Source organism: Mchenga conophoros, linkage group LG13 (assembly GCF_057382185.1).
Source record: "Mchenga conophoros isolate Kocher_MC1m ecotype Shallow Benthic linkage group LG13, M_conophoros_male_GT1.1, whole genome shotgun sequence".
Taxonomy (NCBI): Eukaryota; Metazoa; Chordata; class Actinopteri; order Cichliformes; family Cichlidae; genus Mchenga; species Mchenga conophoros.
In genome coordinates, this window is record NC_140538.1 from 27,119,763 (window position 1) to 27,145,554 (window position 25,792).

At 39.7% G+C, this 25,792-nt stretch overlaps 1 protein-coding gene across 2 annotated transcripts in view; it reads right to left on the reverse strand.

Moving 5' to 3' along the window:
- Positions 1–25,792, reverse strand: part of LOC146561453 (gamma-aminobutyric acid receptor subunit pi) — an 87,371-nt gene that overhangs the window by 22,076 nt on the left and 39,503 nt on the right. For both annotated transcript variants that reach the window (XM_085297567.1, XM_085297566.1), the window contains one exon: positions 5,905–6,017. In XM_085297567.1, the coding sequence (XP_085153693.1) occupies positions 5,905–6,017 (113 nt within the window). The remainder of the gene's footprint in view (positions 1–5,904; positions 6,018–25,792) is intronic.

Genomic DNA, 25,792 nt, shown 5'->3' on the forward strand with positions numbered 1-25,792 from the left:
TGAGTGTCACTGCCCACTCAGCTGTGTCTACACAGACACAAGTAATTTAGAAAGAAAACCAGAGGACCGAGTTTAGCACCTCTCCCACTGACCGCTGCCAAAACAGACTGAAGATCTCATTATGAGTGCAGCCTTGGGATGACACAGCTGCCACTGGGAGTGTGGCTGTAGCCACAGTTGGGCTTTAGTTCTCACAATTTTGGCTGTGAAACATTCACATTTAAGGCCACGCTTCTTATCTTATTTTCATGTGACAATTTAAAAAGTTCTTATGTTTTATGTTAAAGGGTTACAGCAGCAACATGGCATAAGAGATGCAAATCTAAAGGCAATGCTGGAGCCTCACTGCAGCAGAATGTTAAGTAGAGTTTTTGGTGCCAGTTGTAATTTTCACGCACACGGCACACAGAATCCAGGTGGAGGAGGGTCCCACGGCACCTGTTTTATATGACCAAGGCAGTTTAGCAACACTTTATCATACAAAGGTACAGTAGTGTGGCAAAAGCTTGCAAGGTTATCAAGTTTTAAGGTAGTGATCATGGCATTAACAAAATAGATTTCTCAGGTCTTCAGAAAAAGAATTGTGGATACTGTTGCAAACAAAAAAAACTGTAAATATTAGAAAACCATCTCTAACCATCTCCGAAAAGACCAGTGATACCTGTATGCAGTTTGCTGTCATCATGCAGACATCCAGCCAGCTTTTGGGCAGACCATTCTACAACTGTTTGTTGTAATGGATTTCACTGTATTAAATCATCAAACCCTTACAGCATCTCATCTCTAAAACACGGGGATGGGAGGATAATTTTTTCAGGGCTGTTTGGCTGCCTCAAGGGCAAGAAGGCTACCATCACTGATGAAGCAAAGCATTTTGAATCAGATCAAATTATGTCAGGAAACAAATGATCTCAGTTTTAAGAGAGTGTGGGTAATGCGACAAGAAAACAGTGCACAGAACACAAGATGTTCTACCAAAATACAGCTAAAGAAGACCAAAGATTCGAAGCTCCAGAATCACTTAAATCCAACAGGAGTTGGACAAGAGGCCTGGCACAAACCATTCTTGTGAGGAAACCCAAACTTGAATGTATTGCTTTAAAATTATTCTAAGGTGATGTGTTAGAGGCCTGATCAATATTAACCAGAAATGTTTATTTGTGAGATAAAATCAAAGGCTCACATTTTATCAGGTCGAATTTGATTTGATGATGTTTTTTTACTTTTAGCCTAAGACATTTGACAAAGACGACGAAAATAAATACAAAACGCAGATTTCAAAAGATGATTTCATTTAATAAGGGAATAATGCTATTCAAGCCTATCTGGCCCTATGTGAGAAACTAAATGCCCCCTAAACCTGGTAACTGCTTGTGCCACTATTGGCAGCAAGTCTGCAACCAAGCATTTGCTATCAACTGGCAATGAGTCTTTCATGTCACTGTAGAGGAATTTTGGCCCACTCTTCTTCACAGACTTATTTAATTTTAACCACATTTGAGAGGTTTTGAGCATGGATTTAAGGCTAGACTGACTAGGACACTCTAAAAACTTTGTTTTGGAAGTTTTTGAGCCATTCACGATAGACTTGCTAGTGTGTTTCAAATCATTATCCTGCCCAAATGGGCTTGACCTTCAGGCCATGACTGATGGCTGGACATTTACTGTCGGGATTTTATGATAGAGAGCAGAATTGATGTTTCTATCATTTACAGTTACTTTTACGACAGCTGTAACAGGATTCAAGCTTTCTAACAAGTTCATCTTTTGTCTCATCAGTCAAGAGAATATTTTGCCAAAAGTCTTGAGAGTGGTCGAGATGTTTTTGCCACATTTGCCAAAAACATCTTGACCAACCAATCCGTTGGGATATTTTTGGTCAGCAGTGGTTTTGCCTTCGAACTCTCCCATGGATGTCATTTTTGCAGAGTCACTTTCTTTTTTCTGAATGATGAACACTTACCATAACTGAAACAAGTAAGGCTTGCAGTTCTGTAAATGCTACCCAGGGTTCTTTTATGAGCTCTGAATGATTCCTGGAGTCATTTTTTTGGAGGCCCACACTCCAGCGAAGATTCTCACCTGTTCCAAGTCTTCTCCTTTTGTGGAGAATGGCTTTCAACGTAATTCCCAAAGCCAGTCCCAAAGCTTTAGAAATGGCTTTGTAATCCTTTCCAGACTGATAGATGTGAGGGACTGTTTCTCATCAGTCCTTGAGTTTCTTAAGACCGTGCCATGCTGTGTTTCTGTCATGTTTTGTTCAGATCCTTTAGCCTGCTTCACTTTGTCAGACAGGTGCTATTTAAGTGTTTTCTTGATTCAACAGGTAATCACACCTGGGTTTGGCTAGTGAAAGTGTCCTCGGGGGGGGGGGGGGGAATAATCACTTTTTAACTTACGGCCAGTTATTTTTTCTTATAACCTTTCTTTAATTGAAAACTATTAAAATATCAACAAAACAAACACAGGAAAGGGAAAACATTCAAAATTTCAAATACAATGATCTGCAAAGCAAAAACAAAGTGTATTCGAAGTGGCAGTGGCTGTGTGTATATGTATATATATACAGGGAGTGCAGAATTATTAGGCAAATGAGTATTTTGTCCACATCATCTTCTTCATGCATGTTGTCTTACTCCAAGCTGTATAGGCTCGAAAGCCTACTACCAATTAAGCATATTAGGTGATGTGCATCTCTGTGATGAGAAGGGGTGTGGTCTAATGACATCAACACCCTATATCAGGTGTGCATAATTATTAGGCAACGTCCTTTCCTTTGGCAAAATGGGTCAAAAGAAGGACTTGACAGGCTCAGAAAAGTCAAAAACAGTGAGATATCTTGCAGAGGGATGCAGCAGTCTCAAAATTGCAAAGCTTCTGAAGCGTGATCATCGAACAATCAAGCGTTTCATTCAAAATAGTCAACAGGGTCGCAAGAAGCGTGTGGAAAAACCAAGGCGCAAAATAACTGCCCATGAACTGAGAAAAGTCAAGCGTGCAGCTGCCAAGATGCCACTTGCCACCAGTTTGGCCATATTTCAGAGCTGCAACATCACTGGAGTGCCCAAAAGCACAAGGTGTGCAATACTCAGAGACATGGCCAAGGTAAGAAAGGCTGAAAGACGACCACCACTGAACAAGACACACAAGCTGAAACGTCAAGACTGGGCCAAGAAATATCTCAAGACTGATTTTTCTAAGGTTTTATGGACTGATGAAATGAGAGTGAGTCTTGATGGGCCAGATGGATGGGCCCGTGGCTGGATTGGTAAAGGGCAGAGAGCTCCAGTCCGACTCAGACGCCAGCAAGGTGGAGGTGGAGTACTGGTTTGGGCTGGTATCATTAAAGATGAGCTTGTGGGGCCTTTTCGGGTTGAGGATGGAGTCAAGCTCAACTCCCAGTCCTACTGCCAGTTTCTGGAAGACACCTCCTTCAAGCAGTGGTACAGGAAGAAGTCTGCATCCTTCAAGAACAACATGATTTTCATGCAGGACAATGCTCCATCACACGCGTCCAAGTACTCCACAGCGTGGCTGGCAAGAAAGGGTATAAAAGAAGAAAAACTAATGACATGGCCTCCTTGTTCACCTGATCTGAACCCCATTGAGAACCTGTGGTCCATCATCAAATGTGAGATTTACAAGGAGGGAAAACAGTACACCTCTCTGAACAGTGTCTGGGAGGCTGTGGTTGCTGCTGCACGCAATGTTGATGGTGAACAGATCAAAACACTGACAGAATCCATGGATGGCAGGCTTTTGAGTGTCCTTGCAAAGAAAGGTGGCTATATTGGTCACTGATTTGTTTTTGTTTTGTTTTTGAATGTCAGAAATGTATATTTGTGAATGTGGAGATGTTATATTGGTTTCACTGGTAAAAATAAATAATTGAAATGGGTATATATTTGTTTTTTGTTAAGTTGCCTAATAATTATGCACAGTAATAGCTAAAATAGCTAAAACTAAAAACTACTTCCAAAAACATTCAGCTTTGATATTAATGAGTTTTTTGGGTTCATTGAGAACATAGTTGTTGTTGTTCAATAATAAAATTATTCCTCAAAAATACAACTTGCCTAATAATTCTGCACTCCCTGTATACATATGCGCATATGTTTTGGATAGCTTTTTTTTCCCTTGAAACCATTTAACTGATTAGGGTTATAGATAAATATATAAAATCATGAACTTTTTTCTGCAATTGTAAGTTATTGTGTGTGTATTGGTGCTGACTAAGAATTGTATTAAAATGGTCTGTATTCCTTAATTTTTATGCTGTACTAGCAGCACATCTGTCTTGGAAGCACCCTAACTTCAAGCAGTAGCTATCATACGACAACAGCAGCTGAACTTGAAATGATAACTAAATAATCGACCACAGCTTCATCCGTCATAGCCAGGCAAGGCGGGAGCAGCTGCGCTCAGAACCGGCAGCTTGCTACTGCTTGAGAGCTGCCTTCAAAAATAAGTAACGTGTCACACCCTCTCTGCTTTATATTGAACTGTTGTGGAACGCAAAAGTGGGGCTAAAAAATTTCTCTCTCTGACCTTTTTCTAGATTGTGTCTGAGTGTGATGACATAAAAGGGTATTTTGAGGACATAGGCATATATATAGTGTTGCATAATAAAACATTGTGTTATATAATGTAAGGTTATTGGAGGACAGCATATTTAAAAATGCTAAAGACCCCCACTTCTATCCACCAGCTGCAGTCTGTCGAGTGTGAACCTCCTTGAGGGAATTAATTCTTCCTGATTCACCATCAAAGACAGGGTAACTTTGCTGCTCTCCCGTGTTTCATCTTTCTATTCTCCTTCCCTTTTACTTATCAGTCATTTTTTTTCCTCAGAGACACACAAATGAGTCTGGTGTCATACTGCAGATACTGTATGTGCCAATGAGATGCATGTAAATCTACTGTATAAAAGTGTTTCTTGTGGAGTTTAGTATTAAAGGAACAGAGTGTGAGAGTGTGGCTCTCCTTTAAATCCAGGCAAGAAAGTGATTATCCAAAATGCTCAGTTATTCCTTTAAGGGTGTTTATGTGCTAGAAATGATGATTATTAGTTTTTGAGTAAGGAGGCAATCCACTTCAAACGCCAAAAATGAGCGCTCAGACGGCATTGTGCAGACCTGCTGGCTGTGCTTGAGGTTATCTGGCCCAGATGAGAAGTGAATCATTGCAAAGTTTAACCAAATTTAACTGTTTTTGTGGCAAAGAAAATGCAAATGTAAAAGAATGAATATAATTAATGGAGGTTCCAGCAGTGCCTGAAATGCAAAGGCATATGCGCGTGTGGGTGTGTGAATATGTCTCTTTGCTAGCGCTTTTACCATTACCGTGTGCCAAGCTTGTGCTTCCAGGCGGGAGGACTGGTGATTACGCTGAATAGCATTCGCCTTGGTAAAGTCCAAGGTGTTATTACAGATCAAACAGCGAGTAAACAAACCATAATCACATTGTGATGGATTCCCGGAGCTCAGAACAATAACTGTAGCGAGGGATTTGCGGGGAATGACATAACATTGTTCTTCTTCTGAAAGCACACATTGTGGCAGACTTTGTTCCTCTATTGCAAACAAATTGGTCACCTGGTGGAAACTGGAATCTAAATAAGACCATGTATTGTATGTGTTAAAGTAAGTCTTGTGTATGCGCATTCAGGGCTTCATAACATGGTTAAACCTCCATGCCTGTACGCAGAAAGTAATGGAGTACACCAATTTCAAAGCTAAATTAAACTGGCGTAAATTTTAATGTATGTATGTCAGCATATATTATCTGAGATGGGACACGCAAGCACAAAATTGCATTATGAACCCATCTCGTTCTCTGTCAAACGCAGATTTCCCCTGGGTGTTCTGTCATTTCCATGGCTGCCTGTGTCTGCAGTTCCCTTACTGTCAAAGAAAGGCCTGAGGTACTTGTTGTATCCTTTCATCAGCCTCTGGATGGTAGGAGGCAGAATCTCTCCTTCCTTCACTTCTGCGTTGAGCAACGAGCTCTCTAACAACCTGAGAACAAAGACAGACAGAGGGGGGGAGGGGGAAAAAAAAGCAGAAATAAGAGTTATTTTTCGTTTCTCTTCCCGTTGTGCATTTACCAGATGGATTCTTCTTTGGCGTTCACAGAGTCTGCAGGGTATCGATTGAGTTCCACAGCAAGTCTTACCAGCCATGCAGGGAGGGAGTAAAAGAAAGAAGATTTAAATGGAGATTTGGAAGTTTAAAAAAAATGCAAGAAATGAATAAACAAACAAAAAATTCTTTAAATTGAATGGGTCAAGAAAATGTTAAACCAGCCATATCTGCTTTTCCATCCACCTACGAATTTGAAATTACTATTTGCTTTCATAGGTTGTTGTTTTTTTCCCTTTCTTTTTTTATGCTATCCTTAAACGCACAGTGAAGTGTGGGAAGATGATTATATTGCTGGCAATTGTGGCAGCAGGGATGGGGGATGCGGGGGGCACTCATTGCGCTTTCCCTAGTGGTATGTGTGTTTGTGTATAAATCAGGCTCTAAATACAGAACGCCTGCTCTGTAGAGAGAAAGCCCCAGGGCACGTGCAATGATGTAAGCGGGACTGAAGCAAGACAGATCAGACCATGTGCAGAGGCAGAAAACATTCATCTCCATGCCCTGGCAGCATTTCAGAGTTCCCTCTGTCACTTGTGCGCTGCGGTAGTCAAACGTGTGACAAGAAGCGATACAATAGTGAAGCAAAATGAGCTCCATTTCTTACACTATCAGCACATTCATGAGGCACTGTATTAAAAATACAGTGTAAATAAATCCTTATACCTTGGTATTCTTACTCTAAACAATTTAGTGAACTAGGATCAAAATGATCCGTGTTTGCAGTGAAACTGGTCCCATACTATTCAGACCCCTAAAAAGAAGTGTGCTTTTCCAGCAATATCTAACCCTTTTGGGCACAGTTTATGTGGTGTCTTTGTTTAAATCTTTGTTTAATCTTCTTTTGGTTGCTCACTTTAGAGGTCGCCACAGCGGATCATCTGCCCTGTCCCTTGCATCTCTTCTGTCAGCGCTCCGCATATCCTCTTTTACTGCATCCATGAACCTTTCAAAAGTAGCCCAGCTCCCGCTGATCCAGTGTGGACATTTCATTCTTAGAGATATTTGACAAACATTTCACACCAGATGCCCATCTTGACACTACACTCCCAGCACCAGGTGTACTGTACACCACCTTGTAGCCCTCCTCTGATAAGGTTTGTGAAAGGGTTTGAATATAAATCATCAAAACATCTCAAGATGTGTGTAACTTGTTTGCAGTGCAGCGCTACATGAAACCTACTATAGCTTAGTTTACTTGTAAGTAAGGTGTAAGGAGACTTAATCATTGTATTTCATGCGATAAAAGAATGAGATGTCTGTGAGACAGCACCATGAGTTAAAAGCCTTTATTATCGTTTTAACTTGTTATCAAAGGGCAATTTAACACGGCTCATGCTAGCACACCAAATCTGCATTCAACACAAAAGTCCAGCCGCAGTTGATGTCAGTGTCATTTTTGCATGTATTCAGTCAGGCTAAATTGAAAATGGTATTTTGGCCAGATGAAAGCCTGTGGGGAATATGCAGACCTTAAGCAATTCATCCAATACTTCCATACACTCTGAACCATAATGATGAAAAGTCATGGAGGCAGTGGAGAGATTAATCCTCTTGTGGGCTTAATTATCTGTATCCAATTTCTGGAAAACCATTAAATATTTGTTAAAACTTTTACATAAAACCACAACTGAAGGGCTGTTCAGTAGTGCCTCGTCTCTAAAGTTATTAGCCCCTGCTGCTAAAATGATGTGTTTACATACATTAACCAGGTGCAAGTAATAATGTGATTAACTGTTATCTCTTTTCTGCCTCAAATCCACCTCTTTAACAATTGTTCAAATAATAAAACAGCCATTTAAAACATTTACCGTGTTTGTTGTTTTCCACAACAAATATGGTCAATGTTTCATCTAAAAGTTGCATTAAGCAGGGTTTGTATCCACGAAAAAAACTTGAAGGTTTTAATTTATGAGAAATGCAAGAGGTTGAGTTTGTATAAACAGCATAATCCAGTATCTTTAACAGGGTACAATTAATTACAGGGAGGAAATTATAACAAGTCGGCTACCTTTGGTAGCTGATGTTAAGTGAAGGACAGAATCTGAGGTAATATGGTATATTTTATGTGAATGAATGAGAAATGCAATAAGTGGTAGCTTTAGGTTAATTGTGTTTTCCCTGTTGTATATACTGTGAACCACTAAAATGGTAAAAAAAAAAAAAAAAAATCAGTCTATGTACAAGTATGTACAATCTATGTACAAGTAATTCCAGTGAGGCAAAAGCTCAGACTCAGACTGCTCGAAACCACTCAATTTCTATCTGTTATTTCTCCTCTTGGCTGTCTTTGACATTATTGAGGGCTGATAGCCCTAATGTGGTTATCTCAGACACACAGCTCTGGCTGTGAGAGCGGAAGATCTTCTGTTTGCAAGGGGCAACCAATCAGGAGAATATTAACTTAAGGAAGGGTGAAAGAGGCTAAAATAGCTTGTTTCAGACAGAAGCTGAATTAAAGTGCTTCCTCAAGACCTAGTATAAGATAAATAAGGGTTACTTTGAACTGCAAATCATCCAAATCTTGACTTTGAGTTATTCAATGCAAGAATTATTAAAATATTAAAATATTAAGAAATATTTTTAGCAGGACCGTATCTATGTACAAATACAATAGCATGTGGTGGCAACCATGTGGCCACCACATGGTAGCCAAGCAGAATCAAGCCTGCTTCCATAGACAAAAGCCGGCTATGGCGACAAGATGGCAGTAATTTAAAGGAAGGCTCAAACAGGCAATGCAAGAAGATTATGGGACAGAATGCTAATTGATGTGTACAAGGAGAGATTGCTTCACTTGGGTTTAAATTGACATTTATTTTTAGATTTCACTGGAACGATCAGTGCTTGCCTTGCTTGACCTCAAAGAATTCCACTACACAAATTGCAAATAAATATAAAAATAAAAGTCAGGGTGTAATCATATGTACGGAAGAGGATTAGGGCCACTGGGGAAAAAACGTGGGCACGTCTTTTTTTTCTTCTTCTTCTTTTCCAGAATTCTGAGAAAAATGTCAGAATTCTGAGAAAATATAATTCTGATGAAATTAATCTCAGAAATCTAAGAAAAAATTATTCTGATGAAAAAAATCAGAATTCTGAAATTAAAGTCAGAATTCTGACTTTTTTCTCAAAATTCTGAGATTAAAGTCAGAATTCTGAGAAAAAATAATTCTGTTGAAAAAGTCAGAATTCTGACTTTTTTCTCAGAATTCTGGAAAAGAAGAAAAAAAAAGACGTGCCCACGTTTTTTTTTCAGTGGCCCTAATCCTCCTTCGTACATATGTCTAATCCATTCATTGTTTGTAGGAATAATTTAATCTGGACCAATGTCGTAGACCAACAGCACAGCTCATCACTGTCTCACAAAGATAGAGTAACTTACTATTTTGTGACAGTGTGTCCTGTCTCTGTGTCCAGATCCTTATCTAAAGAAACTGTTTGTCATCACCCTTTTCCCCTTTGAGAGAATAGTTTGTTTTTGTTTTTGTTTTTTTACTAGAGTCCACCTTATGGCTTAAGAGCAAGATGGTTTGCTACAACTGTTGTATAGCCAAGAAAAAGTCTTCCCCAGAAAACTTAGAACTTGCTTCACCTGACTGTGTCAAATCAGCTTAGACAGCGAGGTAACTCGCTCCCAGCACACTGTTGCTATGCTGCATAATGTCTCACTCTTGTGACGTGTACCCTGTTGTTTCAGCTTAAAACATTCTTGCATGAGAAAGCCACGTCACTGACAGTAGAGACAGCACTCTGCCTTTGGCATGCAGCATTATCAGTCTGTATCACCCAGTGTGTCCCTCGTTATCTTTACAAATGGCTTTTCATCTACTCAAGTGTGTCTGTGTGTGTTTGTTAAAGAAAATCTTTTAAAATTGTATTGTTTAAAAAATGCACCAAACACAAAAAATATAAGACTTCTAGTCCTTTATATTATATATTATACTGAGTCCCATAGCACTGCACTTACTGATAGTGACAGAGCTATCCAGCTTTGATGTTCATCAGGGTTTTACAGTCTAAGAATGAAACGCAGCTTCTTTGACCAGAACGTGTGCTAAGAGCTCTCAGCTCCTTTCACTCCATCCATCTCTATAAATCCCCAGACTCTAACTTTTGGCTGTCTAAAACCTTCATCTGCAGGCGGGGATGAGACCTAAGGTCTCCAGCCTGCCAAACAGTCGCTATCCACTGAGCCCTGACAGTGGAAAAAAAACAAAGGTAGATCTTTAGAATGCTTCAGGAATGACCAAGGCCAGTAATGGTTACAAATAATCTTTGTGTTTTTATGTACAAGGCAGCATTATCATATAAACAGGAGCCTGTGTGTTGCAGTACCAACCACACACACAGATGCATGTGTGCGCACACCAACAAACAAGCAAACATCGCTCATCATTATGTACTGTAGGGTTTCTCTCTCCCAAGATGAAAACACAGTGTGTGGAATGCACATTTTCCCAGAACGCATGCTGACAGACCAAACACACCTGCCGACCGGGCTGTCTATCAAGAATAACAGGATGACATGTTGAATACCCAGAACTAAGAAGAGGAGGGTCTGCCATACTAAGTAGTAATTTTAAGCTTTGCTTTAATATATATGTATATACAGCGATATAAATTTAAAACAACATATTTTGCATATAAGTGTTGTGCATCCATTAGCCCATCTTTGGTGATCTGGCAAAGTAAAAAAAAAAGTAGAGCTGCTACATTAGCCCAGAAGCACCAACACTTAATATGTCACGGTGAACGTACCAGCAGAGCTTCTTCCATCAAGCTAAACACTTTCAGGTTTTATTTGAGGTGGCTGCACGTGTGGATCTGTTTTTCTGTCTATAGCCATTTTCTATGGTGGCCCTTTTGGCCATTTTGGAAAAAAAAACACACACACAAGTTGTTGTTTTTTTGGGCGGTTACATTTGTTTTGTTGGTTGAGTTTTAGGAGCCACATGTGTATCGCAGCTCTTCCCACTTTTCAGGACATTAACTGGTAGAGGTGCATGTAAGAGGGTAAATATCTAAGGCAGTGTGAGCTTAAACTTGCTACTGCTCCACTTCAAAGGCCAGGTGATGTCCAGTTGAGCTGAGCTGCATCACTGTAAAAATAGCAATATTCAGTTGCTATCAGTAAAAGTGTAGCTAGCAAGTGGCCTGGATCCTGCCTTCACTTAGGCACCTCCATTGCTTGGACATCCAATGTAACCTTTTTCTGGCTATGTCCTACATTAGAAGAAAGTAAGTGGCTTACAATGTCCTGGCGTAATCATCTCTGTATTGTCCAGGGTATGCGGGGGTAAGCACCACACACCTCATGGTTTCTAATATGCACAGATTCAAAGTAATTTTCTTGTGCTATCTGGCCCTATCAATATCATGATAAACTGAATCCCGACTAGTCGAAATGTGCTATTTCAAAGTTGATACAAACTCCTTCATAAAAAGGTATTAAATTACTCAGCATAGTGAATAAATGTTAGAGCAAGAAAAGAATGGAGAATTTCAAAGAACACTGTTCGACGGAGAAGTGCTTTATGGAAAAGTAATGGACACTGACAGTGGTATCTAAAAGCAGGTTACCGCTTCAGCTGCTCACTCAGGGATGTCAACATGAGTATCAATACTGCATGTGAGCAGCTGATTTCTGAGGGCTTTATCTGTCATGACACACCTAGCGACGACATTATCAGCACCGACACATGACACTATGAATCTAAACAACACCTTCTAATGTGCTAATTGGCCAGTCACAAATGATCATGTCTTGCCTCTGTGAAGTTGGTGGAAAGGAAAGCGAGAGGAGGAAGCAATGTTCAGTCCGTCCTTGTTTGTCATGATCAAAATCTGCTGCTGTTCTCAGTAATGAGAGCAGCTTTGGTTTGCTTATTCTCTCAGTCGTATTTCTTTATTCCCCTCCTCATCTCTCTGCCTATCTCCCTCTCACAGCATTAAGAAATCTGACTGAGTCACACCATGAAGAACACAATTAACCTACATATTGCAACCACAATATGACCTTCTAATGTTTCAAAAAGAAAAAAAATCAAGTTCCAAACAGAAAATTGCTTTCAAAATGTGTCGCCTCCTTAAACTAACTGCCGGTCAGATATCAAGTGAAAGTAACGACAAAGTGAGCATGACATTTTCATGGCATTTCTGTGGGAAAAAGTAAAAACTGGAAACTGTGCTTATATAGTATTAAAAGGGTTTTTATGATTATTCAGTGATATTATTGTGACATTATTATTCAGTGAAAAACCATTTGAGAAATTACTACAATACTGCCAATAGGAGTGGCAAAATCTACAGTTTGGTACATCCCGACAAAGAAAAAAGAAAGCACTGGTGAACTGAGCAATGCACAAAGACCTGGACGTCCACGGAAGACAACAGTGTTGGATTAATCACAGAATCGTTTTCATGGTGAAGAGAAACCCCTTCACAACATGTAACCAAGTAAACAACCCTCTCCAGTAGGATGGGCGTATCGATATCCAAGTCTACAAGAAGACATAATGACAGTAAATATAGAGTGTTGACTGCAAGGTCCAAGCCACCCATAAGCCTCAAGAACAGAAAGGCTAGATTGGACTTCACTAAAAAACATCAAAAACAAGCCTGCAAAGCTCTTGAACAACATTCTTTGGACAGACGAAACCAAGCTCAACCTCTAGCCAAATGATGCGACACAGGACAGAAGGAGCCGAATGAATTCTGAGGTGTTCAGAGACATACTGGTGGTGTTTCAAAATACAGATGCACAATGGCCCAAAACATACAGCCAAAGCAACCCAGGAGTTTACTAAAGCAAAGAAGTGGAATATCTTTGAACGGCCAAGCCAGACACCTGATCTTAACCCAATTGAGCATTTCAGCTGCCGAAGACTAAACTTTGGACAGAAGCAGCAAAGGCCTGGCAGAGCATTAAAAAGGAGGAAACCCAGCATCTGGTGATATCCATGAGTTCAAAACAGGCTGTCATTAGCAGCAAAAGGGTTTTCAACCAAGTATTAGAAATGAACATTTTAATTTCCGTTATTTAATTTATCCACTTACTTTTGAGCCCCTTAAATGAAGACATTGTGTTTAAAAATGCTTTAGTTCCTTAGTTTTATGCAATTATTTTGTTCAACCCCCTGAATTAAGTTGAAAGTCTGCACTTCATCTGCAAGTGAGTTGTGTCATTTAAAATTAATTGTGGTAATGTAGAGAACAAAATTAGAAAAAAGCTGTCGCTGTCCCAATGTTTATGGACCTAACTGTATCTTTATGACTTAAGCAAGTCAGTGCATCACCAGAGGCCAGCGAGTTTCTTCTGGGCAGAGACCTCCGATTGTTGTGCTTTATGTCTGCTGGAGTCACAATTCCAGTTTCAGGGTTATAGCTCCTAATGCTCCTACTACCACTGAGTCCACTTTGGACTTTACCTTCCACATCTGCTCCAGTCCCTAATACTTCTCTATTATCTCATGCACCTTCTTCCTGATGTTACTATCCACTGAGATTGTATAGATTGCATAGATTACATCTATCACAACTACTGTCTTCTGCTCTTTGCAACCACTATGTCTGGTTGGTTGGCCAGCAGCTCCTTATCTGTCTGGAACTCAGACCTAACCTTTAGCCCTGTTGTTCTCAACCACCTTTGGGGGCGTCTTCTATCAGAACTTGGGGACATGTTGTTCATATGGGGCACAAATTAGTGTTCATGCTCCCAGCTTGCATGTTACATCCAGCTACAATGTGTCTCCGGTCCTGTTAGCTGTGGTAGATTTCTGCCTTTATGGATCCGGTGCTTATAGGGCCTGTTTTTGCACTGTTATGTTCAGAGCCTCTTTACTGTCCTTTAAAACGGTCTTTCCTACCAGTAGGATTGCTTGGTGTCAGCCAATTCCTCTATTTGTCAATGATACATCCCATGCCGGCTTGGTTGTCCATAATAGTGTCTCCTGCTCCTCATCACTCATCTATCTTCATCGCCTGAGGCATTCTTGGAGCAGCTTATCTCAGAGGGCCTCTTCCTGATGTATTCACGGATGCTTCATGTTTCATCGTGGATTGTGGCACTGACAATCCTCACCGTCCCTGTATCTGTAGCTCATAGACCCTCAGTTCTTAGTTTTGAAAGTTCCTTGAAGGACATTCAATGCTCTTCTTTGAATGTTGGCTTCCTTTTGATCTGCTCTCTGTCAAGATGATCCCACACTACCTCAACAATGTTGAGGCCCGGGCTCTGGGGAGGCCAATCCATGACTGATAGTGTGTGTGTGTGTGTTTTTCTGTCCAGGTACGCTTTTACTGCGCTGTCAGTGTGTTTCAGAATATCGTCACCTGCCTCCAACCACATATTGTCCAGATAGTATTGTATCGTGGTTAAAAATGTGACACTACTTCTATGCGTTCATAATTCCATCAATTTTTACAAGATAACCAACACCAGTGGCTAAAATGTTACCCTAAATCATGACAGAGCCACTACTGTATCTTACAGATTGCTGCAGCTTGGCATTGGCAATTCATTTCAGGGAACGCCCACCCCGCCTACCTATCCACTTGCAGTCGTTACAGTAAACGTTGGACTTGCTTAGTGTTAATACTATACCACCCAAAATGTCCTCAAGATAGCTGGTTAATTCATTTTTAGTAGGTTCCTGATTTGTTCCTGTTGCCACCACCATGACATATTTTCTTATTAATGTGTGCCAGTGGTATGGATTCAGTAATGCATGGATAGCAGGGTGGTTTGGAATGAGGGCCTCTTCCACCCTGTGGGTGATTTCATCTTTTCAGATCCTGTTTCATGAGTGAGCCTCCCCACAGTTCTCCCCACCTATCCTCTTTCTCTTCTTCCCCATCTCTGCGGCACACAAGGCATCAGTCCAGGCAGTACTTGCACATTTCACAACAGATTAATTCAGTTGAACATAACCCCTGCAGAGAGCTGAGTAACATACACTGTGGACCCCCCTCTCATTCTTTTTTTTCCCATCCTCCCACCCACTCCGCAGTATGCTCAACTCAAAAACACGCGTCTCACTCTTATTTCATTGATTCATGCCCTTCCTTGTTCCCCAGACTCCCTCAGTTGGCATCGTCTCTGCTGCCGAAATCCCTAAGGCCATCGGTGTGCCACATCGCTCAGGCCTCACAAAGAAGAACAACATGTGTGTTCTGTACTTGCAGAGGGAGCAATTGGATTCTTCATTCCTCATTTATCTACAAATCGGCTGCGCTAAGTGGGATTTGACGAGGCGAGGATGCAGCTCCATTGAAATGATTTCTTTAATACATTTTCATGGGACGACTTTATCCATTTGTCATTCAGTACCACAGACTCAATGTCATGTTACTACGTAGTTTCTTTTCTCGTACTATTAATCAAGCCAATACTACAAAGCATTTCATCACACTTGGTGATTAAAAGCTTGAAAAAACATGGCAGAATGTCGCCACTGATGGATTGCTTCAAATCTTTCGGCACATAGAAAAAGCAGGTCCTCAGCTGACCTTCAGGGTCAGAGAATTAAACATATTCATATTCAAATGACAGCTAATGGCATTTGCGCCTTAATTCATAGCACCAGACTAAATCGGAAAACCATAAAAACTGGTTCAAATTCTCTACATAAAGAGCTGACAGTAGGCTCTGAGTGAAAAGAGGCATCCATTGTCTTCTGACATGCTGCTGGGGGAAACAGGTAAAACATGTGGCATTATCCGAATCCTCAAGGTGTGCTCGCAATGTTAGACTCACGCTGGATGCTACGCCTGTCGAGCTGCATTAAGTGTCTTTTCTTCTTTTGCAGAGAATATTCATTTTTTTGCACTGTGAAATGGGATTTGAGGAAAGTAGCTGCTGCTTTCATATACAGAGATTATTCCCTCGCTCATCAGGGACTTTCTGGGCCTCCTCAGACCCTTCAGCCACTACAGACTTGGAGATGCAGAGGCAGGCAATGAGGCACGAAGAAGAAAAAAAAGCCCTCCTGAGTTCATGTCGCAGCCTTGTGTGGATAAAAGCAGCTGTTTCTGTCTTTCATGCTATCCTAGGCAGCTCCCTAAGCCTCTCCACATGGGAGCATAGAAGAACTCCCTGGTGCCGAATGCAGAACACTTACTGTCTTCATAAGCCTACTGAAGTCATATGAATCTCAGAAAAAAATGTGACATCAGAAACACGTGACTTTATTTAAGTGCATGACTTATGTATGTATACTCTTTTTACTGCCTTAAATAGTTTTGTAGCCTCAAACCTTAAAAACAGGAAACCTATGAAACAATCTAGTTTACAAGTTTCGTATTAACTACTGGAAGAAAAAACAACATTTCTATGATACATTTGGTCAGTTTTTTGGCTTTATATTCTTCACAGCTCTGCTATCTGCTCATCATCATGTCATCATGTGACCTTATCCCACAGCCTGTCCTGGAAGATGCCCTAGTATATCCTTGTGTTTTCTTCTTCCCAGTGTGATTATGGTCCCGTTAGTCTTGTCCTAGCTCTGCCCATGTTGTACACCATAATCAGCCCACTGAGCTGCTCAGCTTACCCGCTCAGCTTACCCACTCATCTGCGAGGGGTATATGTGCCCAGATCCTCCATCTACTCTCTGCCAGATTTTAGCTTAAACCACAGTGGTAACAAACTCAAGGCATATATTGCTTCTATTGATTTTCCAGTCCTAGTGTTAGTTATTTCTAACCTCTCTCTCATGCTCCAGGATCCTCACCTGCCTCTGTGGTGTTTCCATGCCCACCTGCAAACCACTTTAAGCTTCCACAGCCTGAAGTGGGTTTTTTTTTTTTTACCTCACTCCTCACCCACACCAACTCCAGCCTCTATAACCCTCCTTATTTCTGTTACTACTGGATTCTCCAACTTTGCCTTCAGCCTCTCCCCTAATCATGAATTGCAATGACTAAAGACCAGGGTGTGCCAGAACGATACAAAACTGTCTTCCAGCATTAATTAAATCTGATTGCTATTGAAAAAATAATCAAGCAAGTTAATTTTTCTTGGTATTGCTTCCAGGTGCTGTCATCCCACATTCCCAATTTTACCCTTGAAGTATCCTTTTATTTTTCTTTTGATTCTGCATGCGGAATCAATATAGTTGTGGTACTTCAGCAACTAGCTAGCTGGATTTTCTGGTCGAAAAAAAATGTTACTGTGCAATAACTCACGTAGATGGAAAAAGAGAAGGGAGAGAAATAGTTTTCCAAAACTATTCCAAAACAGTCTAGTTAGAATGATTACTTTGCATCTTTGTTGTTAAGTTTACAGTAATGCATGGTGCTGCACTGGTGCAGAGCATGGTTTCCAGGCTCACTGTTAAGTTAGATTATGAATCACAGACATCTAGAGCTCTAAGTAATTTTTTTGCAGCCCTTTGCTGCACTGCTACGTTCCACCACCTACAAAATCCCATTTTAACCCCTCTTAACAATCCTTTCTTTGTGTCTAGCATTTGGATCCAACGTGTAGCACATTTTTAATTCCAAAAGATAATTCCTTTGCTCATTCAATTATATTAATCAGGTTTTTGAAAACCTGGGGTGCTGTATAAGTTGTCAAAAAAAGACAACAAAAAACAATGTAATGACTTGTAAATCACTTTATCACTCTGTTTCATTGAACAATTTAAGAACTACATCAAAATATAAAAGAAATTCAATTTATTTGTTTATTTTATATTTTAACGTGTTAATTTGAATAATTTGGTGACTGCATTATCTTTGGTACATAATATAATTTAAATAAGATCATCAAAAAATGACTAATTCCTTCTGTTGTCATTTATGCTTTGCAGCATCTGCCTGTTCTGGGACGTCAACACACATATGTGAAAGCATAAGGCACAGAGCAGAGAGACCTCAGGCAGAACAAAGCCGGCATTAGTGAAAACAGATTTAGCAGTAATTACCTCAAAAATAAAAGGAAAAAGAGGAGTCTGGGTGCAGGTGGGTTGGAAAGCAGCTTGCAGATGTGCAGCTGTGGGCTGGGTAAATTGCAGCACCCTATATAAGATTTGTCAAATGATGCTGATATAGTCTGGCACAGTGATCAGCTGAGCTGTTATGAAAACTTAAATTAAGAGGATGTAGAAAAACTGTTCTGTGTTCTAACCAGTCAATATTTCAAATTTTACCTGAAGAAATTTGCTTCACACTGCAGCCTGAAAATCTGACAGCTATCTCTCATAGACTGTGGATTCTCGAACACCACAAAAAAAATTGCAACTGGAGAAAAAGCTAAATATTTAGCTAATTATTTTATTATTTATTATTTTTATTATTTATTAATTATTATATTAGCTAAATATTTTTGAATATTTCTGCTTTCAATGTAACAAACTCATTCCTGTACTAAACATGCAAGCGTATAATCCAATTTGTCATTAATCACTAATTGGCACATCATAAAACCAAGAGATGATAAGGTAGACCCTGAACTATTAAACAGCTAAAATTCTGAAGCAAAGATGCTTTCAAAACTGCAGCTAAAGGTCTCCTCAATTCCTATATTCATGAGAGTGCTGTTAAAAGAAATACTGATGCAACACAGTGGCAAACATAGTCCTGTCCTAACATTTTTTAACATGTTCAAAGTCAGGATTTAATATATATATATATATATATATATATATATATATATATATATATATATATATATAAAGAAGCTCTTATTTTCAACAATAGACATGTCATGTCAGACTTTTCCATATCACCTTTGAATGCCCTCTGACATATTTAAATTCAGAATTTAATTGCTTACAGCACCACCACTGTCAAAAATGATCCAGTATTTAATCAGTGGATTTTTTTTCCTACTTCTAACGTACAAGCTGTGGCCTAGAAGGAATGTATCACCCATATTTTATTACCGATAGCAAAGTTTTTCCCTAAAGGGGTAATTACCTGCATGGCTATTTAAATAGTAAACTAAAAAATTTGAATGAAGTGGACTTCAGTCTTCATTTGAATTTTTTGAGTAATTAAACAGCCTGATGTGACTCAAATCTACCAAGCTTTAGGGAACGCTGATGCTTTGCTGTTAGTCTCATGTTCATAAGTCCAACCTGAACATGTTCTGCATAGCGAAATAACCAGTTTTGGTCAAGTTACTTGAAAATAGTAATTAGTTACTAGAGTGACTCTCCACCATTTGGTTTTAGAATTGAAGAAGCTTCTCAGATGAGTGATAAAATTTCTTCAAGAAACTTAAAGAAGTCCTGATGCTTTCTTTCCAAGCTCCTTAGACTACCATGACTTGGATGATTAAGAACCTACACAGACAACTTCAGAGGTCCTGTGTTCATGTTCTGATTGGTCAGAACCATACTAGCAACATAGTGACTCACCAGAAGTGCTTTGTCTGCTCAATGAAACTGTGGGATTGACACCATTTTCTTTCCCTCTTGGATTGTCACTGTGTTAGAATACAAGAATATAAATTTCTGGATTTCTAACCAAGAGACAGCACAACAGACTGAAACCAAGCTGAGCTTCCTGTTTTTCACAACTTGGTTAATGAACTAGTTGTTCTAAAGCACTTTTCAAAGAACTTTATACTAAAAGCCTTTTTCACCCATTCACACAAGCACATTTGTGTATATCTAAGTGCTTTCTATCTTACACTGTATCAAGAGCAACTCAGGGTTCACCATCTTGCTCAATACAGACCAAGAACCTTCCAGTTAGTTGACAACCTGCTCTACCTTCTGAATGACAGGTGCCTTGCTTGACGTATGCAAGGAAAAAGAGCAAGGGAAATACTTTCCAGTTCTGCACAACAGCTTAGCAAATATTTATGTATGTGAACATAGTTTTGATAGGTTTACTATGAAAGAAAGTAAACCTGGAACATCTTTACCTGTGCTTTTATTATCCCTTCATAGTAGGCAGGAAGAAGCCATTGTGCAGCATATGCACACAGAGGATTAGTGTTTACTTGGTATGCTTATGACTTGAGGATGAGTCAAATGATTGCAGGTTCGAAATTAAATATGATGCATCAAGTCTTTCTGATTTCTGTATTTACCGATTTGGAAGAGCATTCTGTGAACATACTGTTTGAAATGTCAACTAGATGGGAGAAGGCACTTTAAAGTCTGTTTTGAACTTACATTAGAAAACCAAATATGCAGTCTTGTCTTTTTGATTTCATCTATTAACCATCTGTTGAAGGGAAGAGTTTCATATGCTTCTACATATTTTTTAGCTTCCCTACTGAGAAAAAGATTAATAGGTTTCTCTAAGAAATCAGCAGGTAACAACATCAAGAAACATAAAGTACGTGCAAATAGAGTACTTTTTGCATCACAATGTACTGTTATAAGTTTTAAAAGCCAGCTGAACTAACTTTGAATTGAACTAAACGCAATTTCATAAAGGTGTTTTTAAAACTACTAGCCATGAAGACAAATTACATTCTTCCAAAAGGCTGAACTGCGAGCAGAATGTGAAATGTAATGATGTGAAATCTTTGCTGCTGCTAAGAGGCTAAATTAAATTGGATCAAATGGACTGAAATGTGTTGCTGACAGAAATTTTAGGCACCATCCTGCCAAGACTGCATTCAGCGAGTTGGATTTTCATTATGGGAACTAATCACAGATACATTTTCTCCCTCCATGGGTAGTCTTTATGTCACGGTTCTGGGTCCGTTGGACCCAGTAGTTTGAGTTTTATGTTTTGGTTTTAGTTTGCATCAGGGATTGTTTTCTTGTTCTCTTGTAGTGTAGTGTTGATGATGATGATGATGTTTATTATTTGAGTTTCATGTTTCTGTGGTGTTTAGGATTTGTTCTTCGGTTGTGTCTGCTTAGTATTTGTCTAGCTCCATGTGCCATTTTCTGTCTGTCTCTCTATGTCGAGTCTGTGTCTTAGTGTGATGGTTTCTTGTTCCTGTTTTATTGTGATGGTCTGCGTCTCATGTGAGTGTGTTCAGTTTTACCTTTGTCTCGTCTTGTTGATTATTCCCAGCTGTGTCCACCACCTGTGTGTAATTCCCCTGTGATTCTCTGTGTATTTAAGTCATGTCTGCCGTCATTGTAGTTGCTGGTCTGTCTGTGTATCTACCATGTCTCACCCGTGTGTTCTCCCTGCTGTCCATCATCATTCTCCTCTGCTCATTCTCATTCAGGTTTGTGCTTTGTAGTTTTAGTTGTTTCCCAGTATAGTTTAGTTCTCCGTGTTGCCGTTTGCCTCTCCTTTTGTGTCCAATAAATCACCTTTTACACCTTCACGACTGCCTGCGTGTGGATCCTCCTTTTCCTTTTCTACACGGCTCTTCTCACTCGCCGTGACACTTTAATTATTCTCTGAAAATTTTCTTGGACATTTCAGAGTTACGCCATTACTGAGTTTAAAAAAGAAAAAAGAAAAAAGGTGGGAAATTACACCATCCTGAAAAATCCTATCACCAGTATAATTAGTTGTGTTTTCTTTTTAACACCAGATGAAAGAGAGTAATAAGCATGCTAATGAATTCCTACCAAAAGTGTCAGCTTATATAAGTCAGGGGGAGTCATGCAAATTTATAAGATATTATTAGTGGTTTTGCAGTAAAACAGTAACATCACTGTACAGTTAACAATGCACAAACTAGGGATAGAGAAGTCTAGTTCATATTTTTATCCAGTCTCATAGAAGGGCAAATAATTAATCTAATGTAAGAATGTATGTTCAGATCAATCAATCAATCATTCTCTAATAGGGGTTTCTGTTTGTGTGTAGGGCATCAAAACTATGAAAGAATAAACCACAAGTAAAAGTATATTTAGTATATTAAGTTTTTGATTGTATTTCAGAGCAAAACGTTACTCATATCAAGACAAAAAGAAAAATAATTGAAGCTCTATCACACATAGCTATTTAAATCTCCCCCATCACAATGGCTAACTCTCAAATTAAAAGCTGCTTAAAAGTCAAGCTGCGAACAGGGGTTGTGTAAGTATGGCAGGGGATGCTGGACAGGCTTTTTGCACCCAAGCATATGGTGAGGGCTCACCGGAAGTGTGGCAGAGGCCAAACTAGTTCATGCATTTATTACTTCCAGACTGGACTACTGCAATTCATTATTATCAGGATGTCCAAAAAACTTGCTGAAAAGCCTTCAGTTAATCCAAAATGCTGCAGCAAGAGTCCTGACAGGGACTAGAAAGAGAGAGCATATTTCTCCTGTTTTGGCTTCCCTTCATTGGCGTCCTGTTAAGTCCAGAATTGAATTCAAAATCCTGCTCCTCACATACAAGGTCTTAAATAATCAGGCCCCATCTTATCTTAATGACCTTGTAGTACCATATCACCCTATTAGAGCACTTCGCTCTCGCTCTGCAGAACTACTTGTTGTTCCTAGGGTATTTAAAAGTAGAAAGAGAGGGAGAGCCTTCAGTTTTCAGGCCCCTCTTCTGTGGAACCAGCTTCCAGTTTGGATTCGGGAGACAGACGCTATCTCTACTTTCAAGATTAGGCTTAAAACTTTCCTTTTTGCTAAAGCATATAGTTAGGGCTGGACCAGGTGACCCTGAATTCTCCCTTAGTTATGCTGCAATAGATGTAGGCTGCCGGGGATTCTCCTTTCCAGTCACCTTTCTCACTCACTATGTTTTAATAAACCTCTCTCCATTGAATCACACTTGTTATTAATCTCTGTCTCTCTTCCACAGCATGTCTTTATCCTGTCTTCCTTCTCTCACCCCAACCGGTCGCAGCAGGTGGCCCCGCCCCTCCCTGAGCCTGGTTCTTCTGGAGGTTTCTTCCTGTTAAAAGGGAGTTTTTCCTTCCCACTGTTACCAAAGTGCTTGCTCATAGGGGGTCATGTGATTGTTGGGTTTTTCTCTGTATCTACTGTACAATATAAAGCACCTTGAGGTGACTTTTGTCGTGATTTGGCGCTATATAAATAAAATTGAATTGAATTGAACGTCTGTGAGAACATGCAGAACTTCGAAAGAATACAATAGAGGCTGGTGACATCAAATTCGAATGGACAATGTTCCACATCTCCATCCTTGAGGCAGCTGAACCAAGCTGTGGCTCCAAGGTGGTTGGTGCCTGTCATGGTGATGATTCCCAAAACACTGAGTGGACATCCGAGGTAAAGGGATCCATCGTGCTGAACAGTTATACTGGGCTTGGTTAGCCTGTAGGACTCCAGAGATGACCAGATACTGCCAGGCCAGGAGTGTTGCTCTGGTAGTTGCTGCAGCAAAAAAGTAGGGTGTAGGAGGAGTTTGGGGAGGCCATGGAGCAAAACTTTCAGTCAACCTCAGCGTCAGCAATGCTGCAGATTCTGTACTAACTTGCTGTGGTGAAAAGCAAAGCTGCCAGTTTACGGATCAGTCTGTACCCACCTCAGCTATGGTCATAAACTCTGGGTAATGATTGAATAATGAGAGTGCAGTTAAAATCGGCAGAAATGAGTTTACTCTTCCACATTGAAAGGGGCCAGTTGAGATGGCTTGGACATACGATTCCTCCAAGGTGCCTCCTGGGAAAGTTGCTCCATGCATGTCCTATTGGGGAGGAGAGATTGCGTCTGTTGCCTGGCCTGAGAACCAACTTATTTCCAACTTACTATAACCATAAAATGAATTAGTATGGGATTTGCTGAGGATTCATGCAGGATGGGGCAGAGAGCCATAGCACCACTGTTGAGCCAGACTTCAAACATACATTGTATGCTAAATGTTAACAGTATTAACACTAACAATATAATTACTAGGGGAAGAAGGGAGGCAAAGGCATCCTAGAAATCAATATCACAGTGACCCTGTCAAGATCTCTACGCTGGTAAAAAAACAAACAAACAAATAAACAAATAAACAAAAAGAAGCTCAACAAATTTTGATAAAAAACTGAACAATACCATTTATGTTAGTTTCTAGAGAGCAGCAACAATATTAAGGATTCTAAATGCACTCAAAGACCCTGCAGATCATTCATTAAAACACCCAGAAAAAAATGAATATTCAACCCTGTGCTGGCTATTCCACCGCACGCTGGAGCAGTTTCTTTTCCATCAAGGGCAGCTCACCCTCTGCAGTTCAGAAAATATAGCCGCTGTATTTCTCTCACTAAATTATTTTAAGATTTATTTATAATTGATTTTTGTTGTGAGCATAAACCAATTGCAATTTGTTTCAAAGCTAAATAATAATAATTACAGTGAATAACAAAGAGTGGCATTCATTTGCGGTCACATTTCTAAAGACTTTTTGAAGGCAAAAGGATTGTTTTCGCTTTAATATCGTCCTCTGCCAACACCCAAGGGAAATATCTGGCTCTTAAGCAGCTAAATGCTCTATTATGTACAGTAGTTCGATGCTAACTTTGTGTGTTCGGTGATTAGTGCTAGGCAGTTATTACACAGTTCGTTTTAGATATTTCGGCTAATGAAAATTGTTTGTGAAATTAGGATATAAGAATATGCTGAAAAACTAGAAAGTCCCCACTAATACTGCAAACATTCAGTGGAAGCTGCAGACTGACTTTATAATTCATTTTTAAACATCACATTCAAATCTTTTTCTTTTTTTTTTTTATTGTTCATTTTGGACTGCTTTCTCAGGAGCATAAAACCAAAAAAGTAAAGTCCCTATCTATAGCTGACAGTTCCTGGGTGTTTTCTCACAGTCGTTAAAGACATATTGCCCTGTGTCATTATTTACTTAACAAAATCTAAGGCAGAATGCAAAAGCAGCACGTGAATCCCAACCGGTATCATGTAGACCCACTTTAATCAACAATAACTTTGAAGTAGATCAGAGTAATTATTTTCTGTATGATTATCAGTCTCTCACAGGAATTTTGGCCCACTCATTCATTCACTGATATTGGCTGGCATTTGTTATGCACAGCTCTTCTAGGGCCCCCAACATTTCAAGTGCACTGAAGTTTGAACTTCGTATGGGTCATTTTTCATTTTAAGTGGTTCTGTTGTAGATTTGCTGCTGTGCTTAGGATCACTGTCCTGCTGCATCACCCAGTTTTGTCCCAAGCTGTTGGAGAGATGGCCTCACATTTAACTCTAAAATACTTTGGGATACAAAGGAGTTGATGGTCGACTCAGCAAAGTGACCAGGCCCTGTTGCTGCAAAACAAGCCGAAATCATCACCCTTCCACCACCGTGTTTGACAATTGGTATTAGGTGTTTGTAATGCTATGCTCTATATGGTTAGATGTGGTGCTATGCATTATGGCCAAACATCTCCACTGCAGTCTCATCTGTCCAAAGGAAATTGTTCCAGATGTCTTAGAGTTTGTGCAGATGCAACTGGCCAAACCTAAGTGGTGCTGCCATGTTCTTTTTAGAGAGAAGAGGCCATTCCAAACAAGCCATACTTGTTCAGTTTTTCTCACTGGTGTTCACATTTGCTGATGATCAGTTAATCAACTATATCTGACCATCAGGCGATCTCTTGCCTTCCTAATTCACATGGAGGCAGCAACACTGTGGTAAATACTGAGTGTACTCTGTGTCTGCATTTTAGCTTTCACAAAATATGCAACACTAGTTTAAAGGGTGGTTTTTAAAGTATTTATTACATTAATATTTACTCAATATTTATTTGATTTTTTTTAGTGTTGCTGGTGAATAATTGATTATTTTGTTATATTTTATGAGTAATGTGTTCTTCTGCCA